This window comes from Nesoenas mayeri (genome assembly GCF_963082525.1).
Source record: "Nesoenas mayeri genome assembly, chromosome: 7".
NCBI lineage: Eukaryota > Metazoa > Chordata > Aves > Columbiformes > Columbidae > Nesoenas > Nesoenas mayeri.
The window spans coordinates 23,092,558-23,105,134 of NC_137551.1; the positions used below are offsets into that span (position 1 = coordinate 23,092,558).

At 39.0% G+C, this 12,577-nt stretch overlaps 1 protein-coding gene across 1 annotated transcript in view; it reads right to left on the bottom strand.

Moving 5' to 3' along the window:
- Positions 1-12,577, bottom strand: part of EXOC6 (exocyst complex component 6) — a gene marked incomplete at its 5' end in the record, with an annotated part of 91,646 nt that overhangs the window by 18,943 nt on the left and 60,126 nt on the right. The window contains one exon of the mRNA XM_080348070.1: positions 5,887-5,960. Within this exon, the coding sequence (XP_080204196.1) occupies positions 5,887-5,960 (74 nt within the window). The remainder of the gene's footprint in view (positions 1-5,886; positions 5,961-12,577) is intronic.

Here is a 12,577-nt window from a genome sequence, read left to right on the forward strand (position 1 = left end):
GAAAAACTCCCATTTATTTGTAAGAATATAGTACTCTGCAATGACATTGTTTCATCCTACAAGCTGGATAAGACACACATTTAGCATGTAGTCATACTCAGATAACTGTATCGTTCTGAACACAGGTAAGCATATGAATGCTACCCCTGTATGATGCAAATACATGAGACACTGAGCCGTGAAGCGCCCCTGCTCTGCTCGCCGTGTGCCTCAAGCTCTCCTCCTGCTTTAGCGCAGAGTCAGTTTATGGAGAAGGGGGAGGCCAGCAAAGGTGTTGCCTTCCTCCTCCAGCAAAGTGAGGATCTATGGTCTGAAATCCAGAGAGGCACAACTCCTGTTTTGTTGCTGTTTGAAATCTGATATCCTTTTTTTTTAGTTGAATAAGCAGCATTGCACTGAAAACTGAAGAAGCACAAATCCCATTACATAGCGCCCTGAGGCTGGGCTTCATGTTACAGAGGTAAGGTGCCCCTCTGCTTGTTCAGAGAAGCTGGGGAGTGCATGGCGGAGGGAAAGGGATCAGTGAGCATTGTGAAAGAGCCTCTGTGAAGATTAAAGTCTCAACAGCCATTTCCCTCAGGAAGCGAAAGACAAAATACTCTATATTGCTTGCTAATTAAGAATCCAAACTGTTGCCTTAAAAAAGAGAGGCTTACATTTATCTTTAAACTCTGAAGTTTTTAAGATTTACTACTAAACATACTGTTAGGGATTTCTCCGTTTTGGAAAACCCAGATGTTTTTTCAGTTCATGACTCTTCTCTGGAGCAGAGGCCAGGGGTGGGTGTACTCTACTAATTTCAAAGCCTAGGCATTGTGTGGGCTGGCAGCTCGTGAAGGAAGCCACAGCGCACCCTTGGTGCCCTCGACTTCCAAGAGTCATGGTGAATGGGCCTGACAACAGGCTGCAACTTATTCTCTGAGACCCAACAGAAGCGCTCAAGAGCAATCTCCACAGGGAACACAGATGGTGAGAGCTTCGGCATGCTGCATGTTGGGGGAACCAGAAACAAGCCAGAGATTAAATGCAGTAACTACCACAGGAAATCAATGCAAATTAAACACTGCAAACAAAACAGTGGGGAAGACTGAGCCGTCAGCCTGTGTTTAGTGGCAGACAAACCCTTGGCTGGGATTGAAGGCCAGTGATCTGTTACACGGTTCCTACCTATAATGAGTTACTTCTGAGTTTATCACAAAGACAGTATCATCTCTCAGTGATGAATGAGAAGCAAAGAAGAAAGAGGAGGACTGTATTAAGTACTACTAAGAATTTTCTCCTCAAATAAACTTAACATCTGTTGCACGCAACACTACAGTTCAGAAGGTCAGCAATAGTTCTCACCAACAATACACCAGAAAATGGATTACAAAGTAAATGGTCAAGCAACCCAAGAAACTATCAATGTAATTTCCATTATGCTTTGGAATCAGAAGATGTATTACACTTTTAAATATCAGGTATCAGTTTTTAGAAGGAATACATATAGTGTATTACCAATAAACCGAGCTCATAGAAGTGCTTATCTACATGCTTATTTACACACATAATAAGCAAAAGTCTGACAAAAATGTATCTTGTAATGTTTCCATGGTACATGGTATATTAATCACACTGACTGCATTACGACTTTATGTCTAATTTATCTCTAATGTTAGCAAAATGTTAACAGAAATTGCTGTAAATCTTCAAGAATTCTGTCCCATACCTATGCAGAATTTATGGACACTGATGTTCAGAGACCTCAGTCTCCCAGACTGGGGGACACCACTATCAGATTGTAAACTCTATGTTACCATGTGGGTGGAGATAGTGCTACAATGGTTGCTTAACTCTGGGGTTACCAAGAACATATGATGATGTTCACTTGAGATGGCTGCCCCGGCTGCAGGACCAGCACTGACAGCAACTGGAGGATGTTAACAATGTGTACTTAAGTGCTAAAAGAATATAGAAGACACACAGTTCTCATTCCTGGCAAAATAAGGAAATTCCACAATAATCAAGCTAGCTGAGTACTTGTCTGAGTAAAGGAACAAGGCGTGTTTGAAACCGAACTAGTGCTTGTGGTGGAAAGAAACAATAGAAACAACTTGTGAAGTCACAAGTGTGAAAAAGACAAGCTACCTTTGCAGCTTAGGTTATAACTCTGCAGGCAACGATGTGATTTCAAGAACAGTCATCTTTTTACCACCCAATTGGTTAAGAATCAGGGAATTTGCTCTAGGATGGCAACTGTTGACCTCTCAGGCTACCTGTCTGCTGCACACTACACTGGCTCTCCAAAGAATAATGCACAAATTTTAAGATTCAGGCCTTTTCCTCACAGTATTTAAGTGTCCAGGACATCCAAGAAACTGCGTTACATTCCAGAACTGTAACCCTAGTCTTTAAGCACTAAGGAACAGATCATAACCAGGACAAAACTAATTCATGTTGGAGGCTGAGCTTCCTCAGAGACTAATTCAAGTAAGATGAACTAAGACCTGTTTACTTTTCAAGGTTAATTCCAATTGACCTAGGATCTGAATTGGTAGCAAAATCCTCAAAGTTCATTCCACCTTACTTTGGGCCACTGCGCTAATTTACCCAGGGTCTCTATATAGACAGTAGCAAGAGATAATCTTCAGAGAGTGATGCAGGTCGCAGGAGACCTGGGTCATCTTCACAAGATGCCAGAAAACAGTCTCTTTAAAGCAGCACATGCCACTTTGATAATCGCCTTGCTGAGCTGGCCTGCCCCTCAGTGGCTTTAAGTGAGTGGGGTGAAAGGGTGCACGTAGGGTATAACCTTGGATCATACACTAAGACAAGTGGCATGAGGCATGACACAATTGCTGCAGCTGTACAGAACCACATATCTATCCCCATTTTCTTAGCAGCTGCTTGCTGCTTTAGGAGCTGCTAAACTAGCTGGAGCTGCAAGTTTCTAAATGATCATGGCTGTGTGATTCTCTATCAGTAGCACAATGTGTGATTAGCCAACAACACTAAGTCACCTCTGTAAGATGCTGAGATACTATGGTTACAGGAATAGCAAAAAAAATCTTCATTGACTAGGGTTTCTACAGATTACTAAGACCTTTAAGGAGCATGTTAAGTATGACAAGAGCATAAGAGGGCATAGTATAAGCAGAGAGAGGTGGCTCATCCAGGAGGACACTGATAAGTGCTTGCCCCTTGATGATTCCTGGCATCTCAGAGCTTCCTGCTACTGTTCCCTCATTGGAAGCAACTCTTCCTCATGCCAGCTGTTTTTGTTTGCTCTTTTATGTCTGTGGAAGGAAGAAGGAAAGAAGTGGGCTTGCTGGGGACAAGATGCTGTCAGTACATTGTCTTCAAGGAAAAACAGAGGATCAGGAATTGTCAGGACAAAAATACCTATGGCAACTCTTTTCAAAGCTGCTCCTCCCCCCATGGTAATAATCCAAGTGTGGCTCTTCCCTCTCTGTCTTCCAAGCCAGCTCCTTGTGACTTGACTTCTTTAGTTAAACGTGCTACAACATTCTACTGCCCAATCCTCATTAATCTCACACACTGCCCTAGCACAACACAGAGCGAGTAAGCTGTTGTTGAGATAACTGGCTCCCATTAGCAACCATGTGATTGGCAGGACGATAAAGTCTTTTCCCTTGCAGGTCAGCTGCTTTTTAAGAAGAGGGCAATCCTGCTGATCCATCTTTTAGCTACAGTCTCTCACTGAGTCCCAAATCTCCTGCCTTTTAGCTTTGATACGGTTCAAGCTTTCCCCCTTGTATCAGCCCCTACCTGTCATCAGCTCCTCTGTACCAAACAGCCAATATCAGGAGTTTGACCTCAGGGCACAGTCCGGGTGGGCAGGTAAAACCTGACCACTGGACCTACTTCCTTATCTTTCATATCCTGCAATTCATGAAGAAGTATCAAATTCAAACTAAAAAACAGAAGCATGACCTTTCATAAGAACTTTCTGAAAAAGGCTCTGTTGCCTTTCTAAGTATTCTTGAAAAGAACTGTCATCCACCCTATTAAGATAGAAATGGAACACAAATAAGGAAGAGAGAAAAACCACTGCAAATCCTTACTAAATAGTAAGTCTTTTTAATGTGTACTTGCAAGACATTTTGGTGAGGCATGCAAAAATATAGTAAAAACCCCCCAACCAAACAAATATACTAGAACTATTCTACATCTACCAGCTCCAACTGCAACCTGATAAAGAGAGTTGCCCAGACTTTTGCTGTTCACAAAGTATCTGAAATCGATTAGATTCCCATGGCATACAGAGAATCCTCTATAAAGCATTACTCACATCAAGAGAATCCTAAATACAAGTTGCTAACATAAACTGAGAGCTATCATAAGCAACATCATCCCTGTTTATGTGACATGCTCGACAGCTGGTTCTTAAAACATATAAAAATATTATTTATCTCCTGTAGCAAGTATGTACACATCCTGCTCTCCTGCATATCTGGAAATTACGTATTCCCTTGAAACAAACATAAGCTCTGCAAGGATTTATACCACTTAGGTGGATGACAGAAATAGTGCCAAAATCTCTCAATATCCTTTCCCTTCAACTAAACTGGCTCAGGAGAAACTGGAAGATGTTTAGTCACTTCTAACATAAAGATAATAAAAGTACAATAAAAAGAATCCAAAAGAGGAAGGCTGCTAGTCAAGGCAAGATTTGCGGTATTTGAAGTCTGACAGCGTACATCTTTACATACTGAATTCTGGAACTCCTAATGTACAAATATCACATGAAAAAAAACCCTTATGGTCACGATCCTATATCCTCCTCAGGTAGTGTACACTTATCCCATTGTAGATATTGTTCACTGTTATATTACTGTGAGAGTGTAACAGACAACTCTGCCTTTTAACTTCTTCATTTAAAAATACAATGAAGCCCTTTCTAACCATTAAGAAAAACTGGAATACTTTTGCTTCAGGAATTTTCCCTCATGAAATGCCTTTTCATCATCTTGCTACGAAAAACCTACTAAACTATTAAAAGCAAAAACTTTCTTACTATATAGATAATTTGGTATGGATTTCTTTCCACATTTCTTCTCTTTTGTGGTGACTTTGACAGGCTCATAATGGCGCTGAAAAATATCACGAACATCTGCAGAAAGCTTAAGACCCTCCATGTGCAGTTAATGATTCATGTCACTATTTAAATGACACTTACACTTGCAATCCTGTGAAATAATAAATCCTTTCTAAAAGCTTACTTCAGGTATGAAACATTTTTGAAAATTAATTGCTATGGGTGGATATAGTGTCAGAATTTACAGAGAGCAGGGAATAGAAATAACTATGTGAAATTAACATAAGTAGATTTTAGTCTGGAAAAACCTTTTTGGCAAGAACTGTGGAAAAGTGCTTCCAATATTAAGGCATTTAAAATTAAATTTGATATAGAATAAAGATCAGACAGTTGGAATAAAGCTGCTTTTCAGGAGTTTAAAATAATTCTATGTAACAAATTAAAGAAAGGAAATGCTAAATGATAACATGCCCAATTCTGCTCTCCAGGGAGTAGTTTTGTAGACAGGAACAATTGTTCAGAATGAAATCAGGCCAGCACACATCAGGTTAACATGTACACTCTTGCAAAAAGGCATCACAGGATCTTTAAAAATTGTCAGGACCAAAATTCAATCTTATATGCATGTAACAGTACCACCAGTGGCACAGTGCCCCCTAACAACACACTGGAGAAACAGTTCTTTGCTGAATTACGGGGAATAGTGCCACTAATAACACTTCAAATAACTGCTTTTCAAAACTAATTACATGGGAATGCAAAAACATGAAAGGTTCTTGAATTTAATAACTTCAGCATTGGTCAAAAGGGGAAATTAGCAGGATAAAAACCAACAACTAGTGTCTTACTTGTCTGAGGTCGATGAAAGCTAACTGCAGGGTGTCTCCCTGGAATCCTGGCACAGGCTCAGAACTAGCAAACACTGCAAAGAAAGGTTAAAAACATTACAGATGTATTTTTTTTATAAAAATCTATCAGAAAATCAAGCTTTATGCAATATAAATGCTAGCTAGCACTAAAATGAGACCGGTTTGATAGAAGTAAACTATTAACAGTGACTAAAAGCAAACAAACCAACAAACAACTTTACCACAATTTTTTCAACAATCCCAAAGAATAATACCTGTAGAAGTATTATTAATAATTTTGCTTAAAATTCTAACCCAGTAGCAATACTACAACCACAGAAGCCAACAACTTTTTTTCACCTGAGGTGATTACTGAAAAAATTTGAAAGAATACCAGTTCCATGGCTGTCAACATATTTTCAAACATCTGCTTTTGTTACAGCACCCATGCTATAAAAACCCACCTCCAGCCAAACAGCACTAAAAGACAAACACTAAGGTAGGGGTTAGTTTAATGTGCAGGTGACAGGTGGAAAGTTCTATGTGGCACAATCAGAGCAGAGCTGAAATTCCTGTTCACACCTTTTAGCTAACTGATCAATAATGAACTTCTGCTCTTTTTGAACTTCAAAACAGGCTGTCAAAAGTGGAAGGCAAAACTATACTAAAATTTTTTAAAATGATAACACTTATGCTAATGAAAAAACTCAGTTATTTGTTTACATTAGGAAATTATCAATAACTGTCAAACTTAAAAGTAAATATACTTTTCGTTGTTCTTATCCCAGTCACACACTAATAACAAAGACACTTGCAGAAACAGCTACTGCCTCATAGCCCCACTGTAGTTAGATATCTATCTTACTTCAAAAGAGCTTAAGATAATTTTTCTTATGCTCTTCAGCTGAAGCTCTTAACAAAACAAAGTAGATATCACTACAATACTCTTACAGAGGTATCGTCTATGACAGTGAAAGGTAACATTTTTTTTTCCAAGTTTGAGAAACAGGCCATTCAATTATAGTGGAAAACAAATATATGTATAAAAAAAATTCTGGATCCAGTACTCAACTCTACTGTGTCACATCAACTGCTACTAACATTTAAAAGTAATATGTAATACTTAATAGATTTATTTTTTCAATGGCTAGTAAGAAAAATTGGATCATAAGTGAAAGTAACATACAGAAAGACACTGGTGTCCGAGCTAACAGGATGGTAACGTAATAGGTTCAATCATTTTCTTCTGAATGTTTGTTTTCAGTGTAAAGCAAACTAATGAATTCAGACAGACTACATTCACAAGTCTAAAAATGATTACATGGGATGCAATTGTAAATGAAAATAATAAAGATTCTAACTTAAGTGGTACAAGAAGCTATGAAGACCATCTCAGAACATCTAAAAATAGCTTAGTAATAGATTAATATAGTATCAGAGTAGCAGCTTTACCAGTAGGAAAATTTATTACTTGTATTACAGTAGTGCAAAATTTTTTATGGACAGTCATGTAATAGATAATGTATTAAATTGGAATATTACTTGATTCTTCTTCAACTAAAGGAATAAAAAATAGCAGTCAAACACTGTAAATTCACATAGAAGTGTTGCTAACAGTTGGCAAATTCTCACTGATTACTGTATTCAAGTCTAAATTTTAAATGGTTTGGTTTTGCTACTTTATAAGCAACACCGTCTTTTCAATCTACCACAAAGACGCTTTTTAAATAAAAAAAAAAAAAAAGAAAAAAAAGAAAAAACAGTAGAAAAGTAAATCCTAACCCCAGCACTTTATAGTGAGAGTTTGCTTAATAATAAACTCCTGAAGCAGCAAAGAGAAAGCGGTCTGTACAACACCAACCTGCAGAACAAAAGATCTCCAGGCCTATGAAAGCACCTTCTGAATAGCCCGGGCCAAGGGGCTGGGTGCCTCCATGGCTGTCTTCTGCAGGCACTTCATGGCCAGTGGGATCACCCTTTCCTCAGGGACAGACAGGCCTGCAATGCCAGCCCCTGTGGTCAGCCAGCAGTGTTTAAAATGGGACACCATACTCTAGCAGGGAACCCTTAGCAATGCCCCACAGCAAACAGCTAAAAAGAGCTACACGGGTTGTGAGCTGTGGCTGCACACTGACAAGGGGGATCAGCATAATGGTCGGAAGCAGTCTCTTCTACATCCTCTGAACAAAGAAGGAGAACCTGTACTATTCTTGAAAGATAAGGCCTGTCTGTATCTGATCCAGTATCACTTTCCCTTTACACACGGTACACTGAGAGCAGCTTTTCCCACCAGACCCTGAGCTCCTCCAGCCACTCCACAGTGGCAGCACAGGAGAAGGAAGCTCAATGGCAAAGGAATGGCTACAAAACTGGCAAGTGAATATCACAGAAACGCGTGACCCTCAGCAGAAGTTTTCGGTTAGTTATTGGCACTTAATACTTTGGGAGGTACTCTCCTACAGTGGTAGACTTTCGCTTGCCACAGGGTAAATATTCGCATCCTTTCTGCAGCTGATCAGTCTAACACCATTTGGAATTCATCCTAATGCATGAAACAGTGCGGTATGATTTAATTTCTCTACGTAGTACATATTACCATTGCAGCTACAGAACGAGAACCACACAAGGTACCCAACTTAATTATCGTATAAGCTTTGTTCTCTTTAACTACAATTCTATGTTATGAATGCATGTGCAGCATTTATTCTCACATTTGGGTCATTTTTGACCGGTGACTACAGTATAAATTGTTTCATTATTACAATTTTATGAGTTCAAAGGGCAAAAGGGTAATCTACTTATGGTAACGGTCAGACAGTTCCCCCTCTGCCCTCAGCTCAGGGCTTTGAAGTTTTTCTAACAATTTTACAAACCTAATTAAATATTTTCTACTGCACAGCATTTTAGGAAGATATTGTAAGAACAGGATTAACATTCTTAATGTCTCTGTCCTAAGGGTCCTTTTCCAGATAGTAATGAAACATTGTCATTTATATACATATTTTAAAATATTCACCTCCCACATTCATTCTAGGCTTTAAGAGGATTTGGAGGGGTAGGGGGCTGGCTGGTTGATTGTTTTAGTGTGCATAAGAGTATTAAGGAATTTTATAATATATGAGACTGAAATGTAAAGATCACCATTAAACTGTCACATATAGAGGCAAACAACTGGTTGCTTGGCTGTTTGAATAAGAAACTTCAATGTTTGGGGGAAAATAAGCTGAAAACATGCATTACATGGATCTAGTATTCACAAGGTTTTTGTTAACATCTTATTTTCCTGCACTTTGCTGATACTGTGTAGACCTTTTCTGTGTATATAGAACAGGATCTTTGGCACAATGTGTGTCCACAATGTGTACAAACTCAATGTACTTCCTACAACAGCCAGTTTGGGAATTTACGGGAGGTAGGATCTGTTGAAAAAAGTATGTAATAATACAAAAAACAGGCTGGGAGGTAACACATACAAAAGAATGGTAAATATAAATATTGTAAAGATTATTTCAGTCCATTTTCTTTTGAATGCTTAGCTTTGATTTTTTCATTACATTTTGTATACTGGATATATGTGAATTGATGTATATATGTATTAATAGATACCTTAAGAAAAAAAGCTGTGTCTGCTAAAATGGAATTTCAGACATCTTTAATTCTAAATTGTTCTGAATTTCTACACATTTCTAGATTTATTAGTAGGTCTCTTAATTTTATTCTCTCAATACCCCATCTTTTAGGCATCACCTGATTGTGCCTCTGTTGGTCTGGGAATTCTGTACCTAATTCCTGACAAATAGTTTTGCAGCTCAATGACAGAAATTAAAAAAACAGAGTCCAGACTTTGGATCAAAAGCTAAATTAGGACAGTTTTACTTTAGCCTCATAGCATTGATTCACCAGCAGGACAGCAAAGCTACAACTGTATTTTTAAAGGCAAAGTGGAGAATCAGGCGACTATTTCAGCAACCGCAGCCACTTCGCAGCCCTGTTGGAGGCTCCAGCTGTTCAAACACGCCTGGAGGGGAGCGGCGCTGGGGGAGCTGCCAGCTGGCCAGGCAGAGCCCCAGCCCTGCCCCCAGACTGGGGACGTCTCCCCGCTTGCCCTCACTCCCGTGCTGCCATATGTGACCGGCAGATGAAGGATGGTCTCAAGTGAGCTAAGTTAACCTGGCTTCCCAGATGGGATAGGAGGCAGGTAAAGTGACCCCCCGCCACCTCCCGAGGAGAGTATTGTGTCTTTTCAAGGAAAAAAACCAGGATTTGGCTTCCTCAGCTTCTGGCATGCCCACCTGGAGATCACCTTCATGTAGGATGGAGGGAAGCTTCACCTATGCTCAATAGAGAGCACTCGGATCAAGATCTCTCTTGCTCGACAGCTCTCCACACAGAGGACAAAGAAGTAAAAAAACTGGCAGCAATCCCTGCATAGGGCTGGGTAGGAAGGTACACTGCATCCTGCATTGTGCTAATTCTCTGTTAATCCATGCTCATTACAGGCAAGAGCCAAAACCTTTTCATCCTTGCACAGATTCATGTCACAGTGACAACCAATGGTAAGACAAGGGGTAATGGGTTCAAACTGGAACACAAGAGGCTTCACTTAAATTTGAGAGGAAACCTCTTCTCAGTGAAGGTGACAGAACCCTGGAATAGATTGCCCAGGGACGCTGTGGAGTCTCCTTCTCTGGAGACATTCAAAACCTGTCTGGACACATTCCTGTGTAACCTCATCTAGGTGTTCCTCCTCCAGCAGGGGGACTGGACTCGATGATCTTTTGAGGTGCCTTCCAATCCCTGACATTCTGTGATTCTGTGAAGAAGGATGCCCACTGCATCACACCTCCTTCTGCCAATTAATCCTGTCTCACAATTCAGCTATGTTAAAATACATAAATTAGAAAAAATATTGATAACTTTTCCAGCAATTAGAATTTCTGACAAGTTCTAATTCCCTAACTAAATGCTGATGTAAGATATCTAGATCTTGATGATGTCTCTGAAAAGTTCATTTTCTATTATGTACACCTTGCTTGTTACAAAGTGAGACACAGCAACCCACATTCCAATTTCGTCTTCAAGAAACGCCAGATGCCTCTCCTGCCCAACCTATTTCCCTCCTCAGGAGACTGAAATGCAATGTTCAGGCAAAAGACTCTTCTTTGGGTTTTATTCAATGTGACCTAATATTTTTCTGTTTTTATGAATATGATCCTAAGAATCCCAATCGTCCTTGTGGGAGATCACCAGTGAGAAAGACTGGTGTAAAATACAGAGGTAGTACACTGCACTAAGTTGTAAAATATGTAGAGAGACTGGAAAAATACTTCAATTAGAACAAGACATACTGAAATAAAATTGAAAGCTTTTGGAATGTTTGGAAAAAAAAAAACAAAAAACTTATTAGAAGCAGAGCAAGAAGTTCACACCTTTTATGTACACACACATACACACACACACACACACACATACATATATATATATATATATATATATATATATATATATATATATATATATAAAAAATCAGAGAAGACCACCATTCCTATTCTTGAACAGAAGTACCAGATACTTTCAGATTTTCTGGTCTGCTTCTTGAAGTTAGGTATTTTGCAGAGAAATGCAATGCAGGATAATGAAATCCCAGAGTTCACCACAAGATCCCTTCTTTCCCTTCCACCTTCCTTTCTTGGAAGTCCACTTATCATTCTAGCTATTTGCTATGACTAAGAACTTCAGCACTTACTCACTTTAACAGATTGCTGTTCATTAACAGATTGGTGGGTTGTTTGTTGGACTGTTGATTGCTTTTTAACAGAAAAGAAAAACAATTTGTCAAGTAATCGCATTTCCTTGCTTTTATTTAGATCTCCTTCAGTTCATATTAGAAATAATAAAAACACAACGTTAAAGATCAGAATAAATATCTAGAATATTGCCAAGAACTTTTTAAAATTTATCTTCAGATATTCATAATTTTCAACATCTCACATAACTCCGTAGTTCAAAACGCATCTGAGTATACTCCATTGTATAAGTAAAATGTCAAACCCATGTATGCAATACAGTAGGAAACTACCCAGCAATTGTGAGTTATTCACACACTCTAAGCACTAATTGAAATGTCACTGTCGTATCCATTAATCCCAAAGTGTCAAAGAATAAAGCTGGGGGAGGGTGACGAGCAAGAACATAAATCACAGACATCACAGTGAGGCCCAGAATGTGCCCGTGATGGACCTTATGAATGAAACCACAACAGCAAAGCAGTCTCTGAGCAAAATCTTGTGCTGATCCACAGATTGTAAAATGTCATTTGTTGCAATGTGCTATTCTGACAAGCTTCCCTAATTGTACTTAAACTACCCCAAGTGCTTCTGCACAAAACCAATTTTTTTTCTAATGCGCTTTGCAGAAAGGATGAATTAAAATCTATTCTACTTGCATCTGTACAGCTGATGCTAGAAATTACACGGTGGTGGAAAGAATGCATTTTCAGTTTTTAAGTTACTGGTTTTCTGAAATGTTCTAATTTTTGCCCCAGGTTTCCCATGCTCTGTCCACGCCATATGCTCAGTGTAACAGCTACTTATAACAAAACATGTTGTCTAAGGTTATACTTTACTCTTAAAATAATGAAATATTGTAATGTTAGATTATATGAAAACTCCACTAATGTCTCTTCACTGAC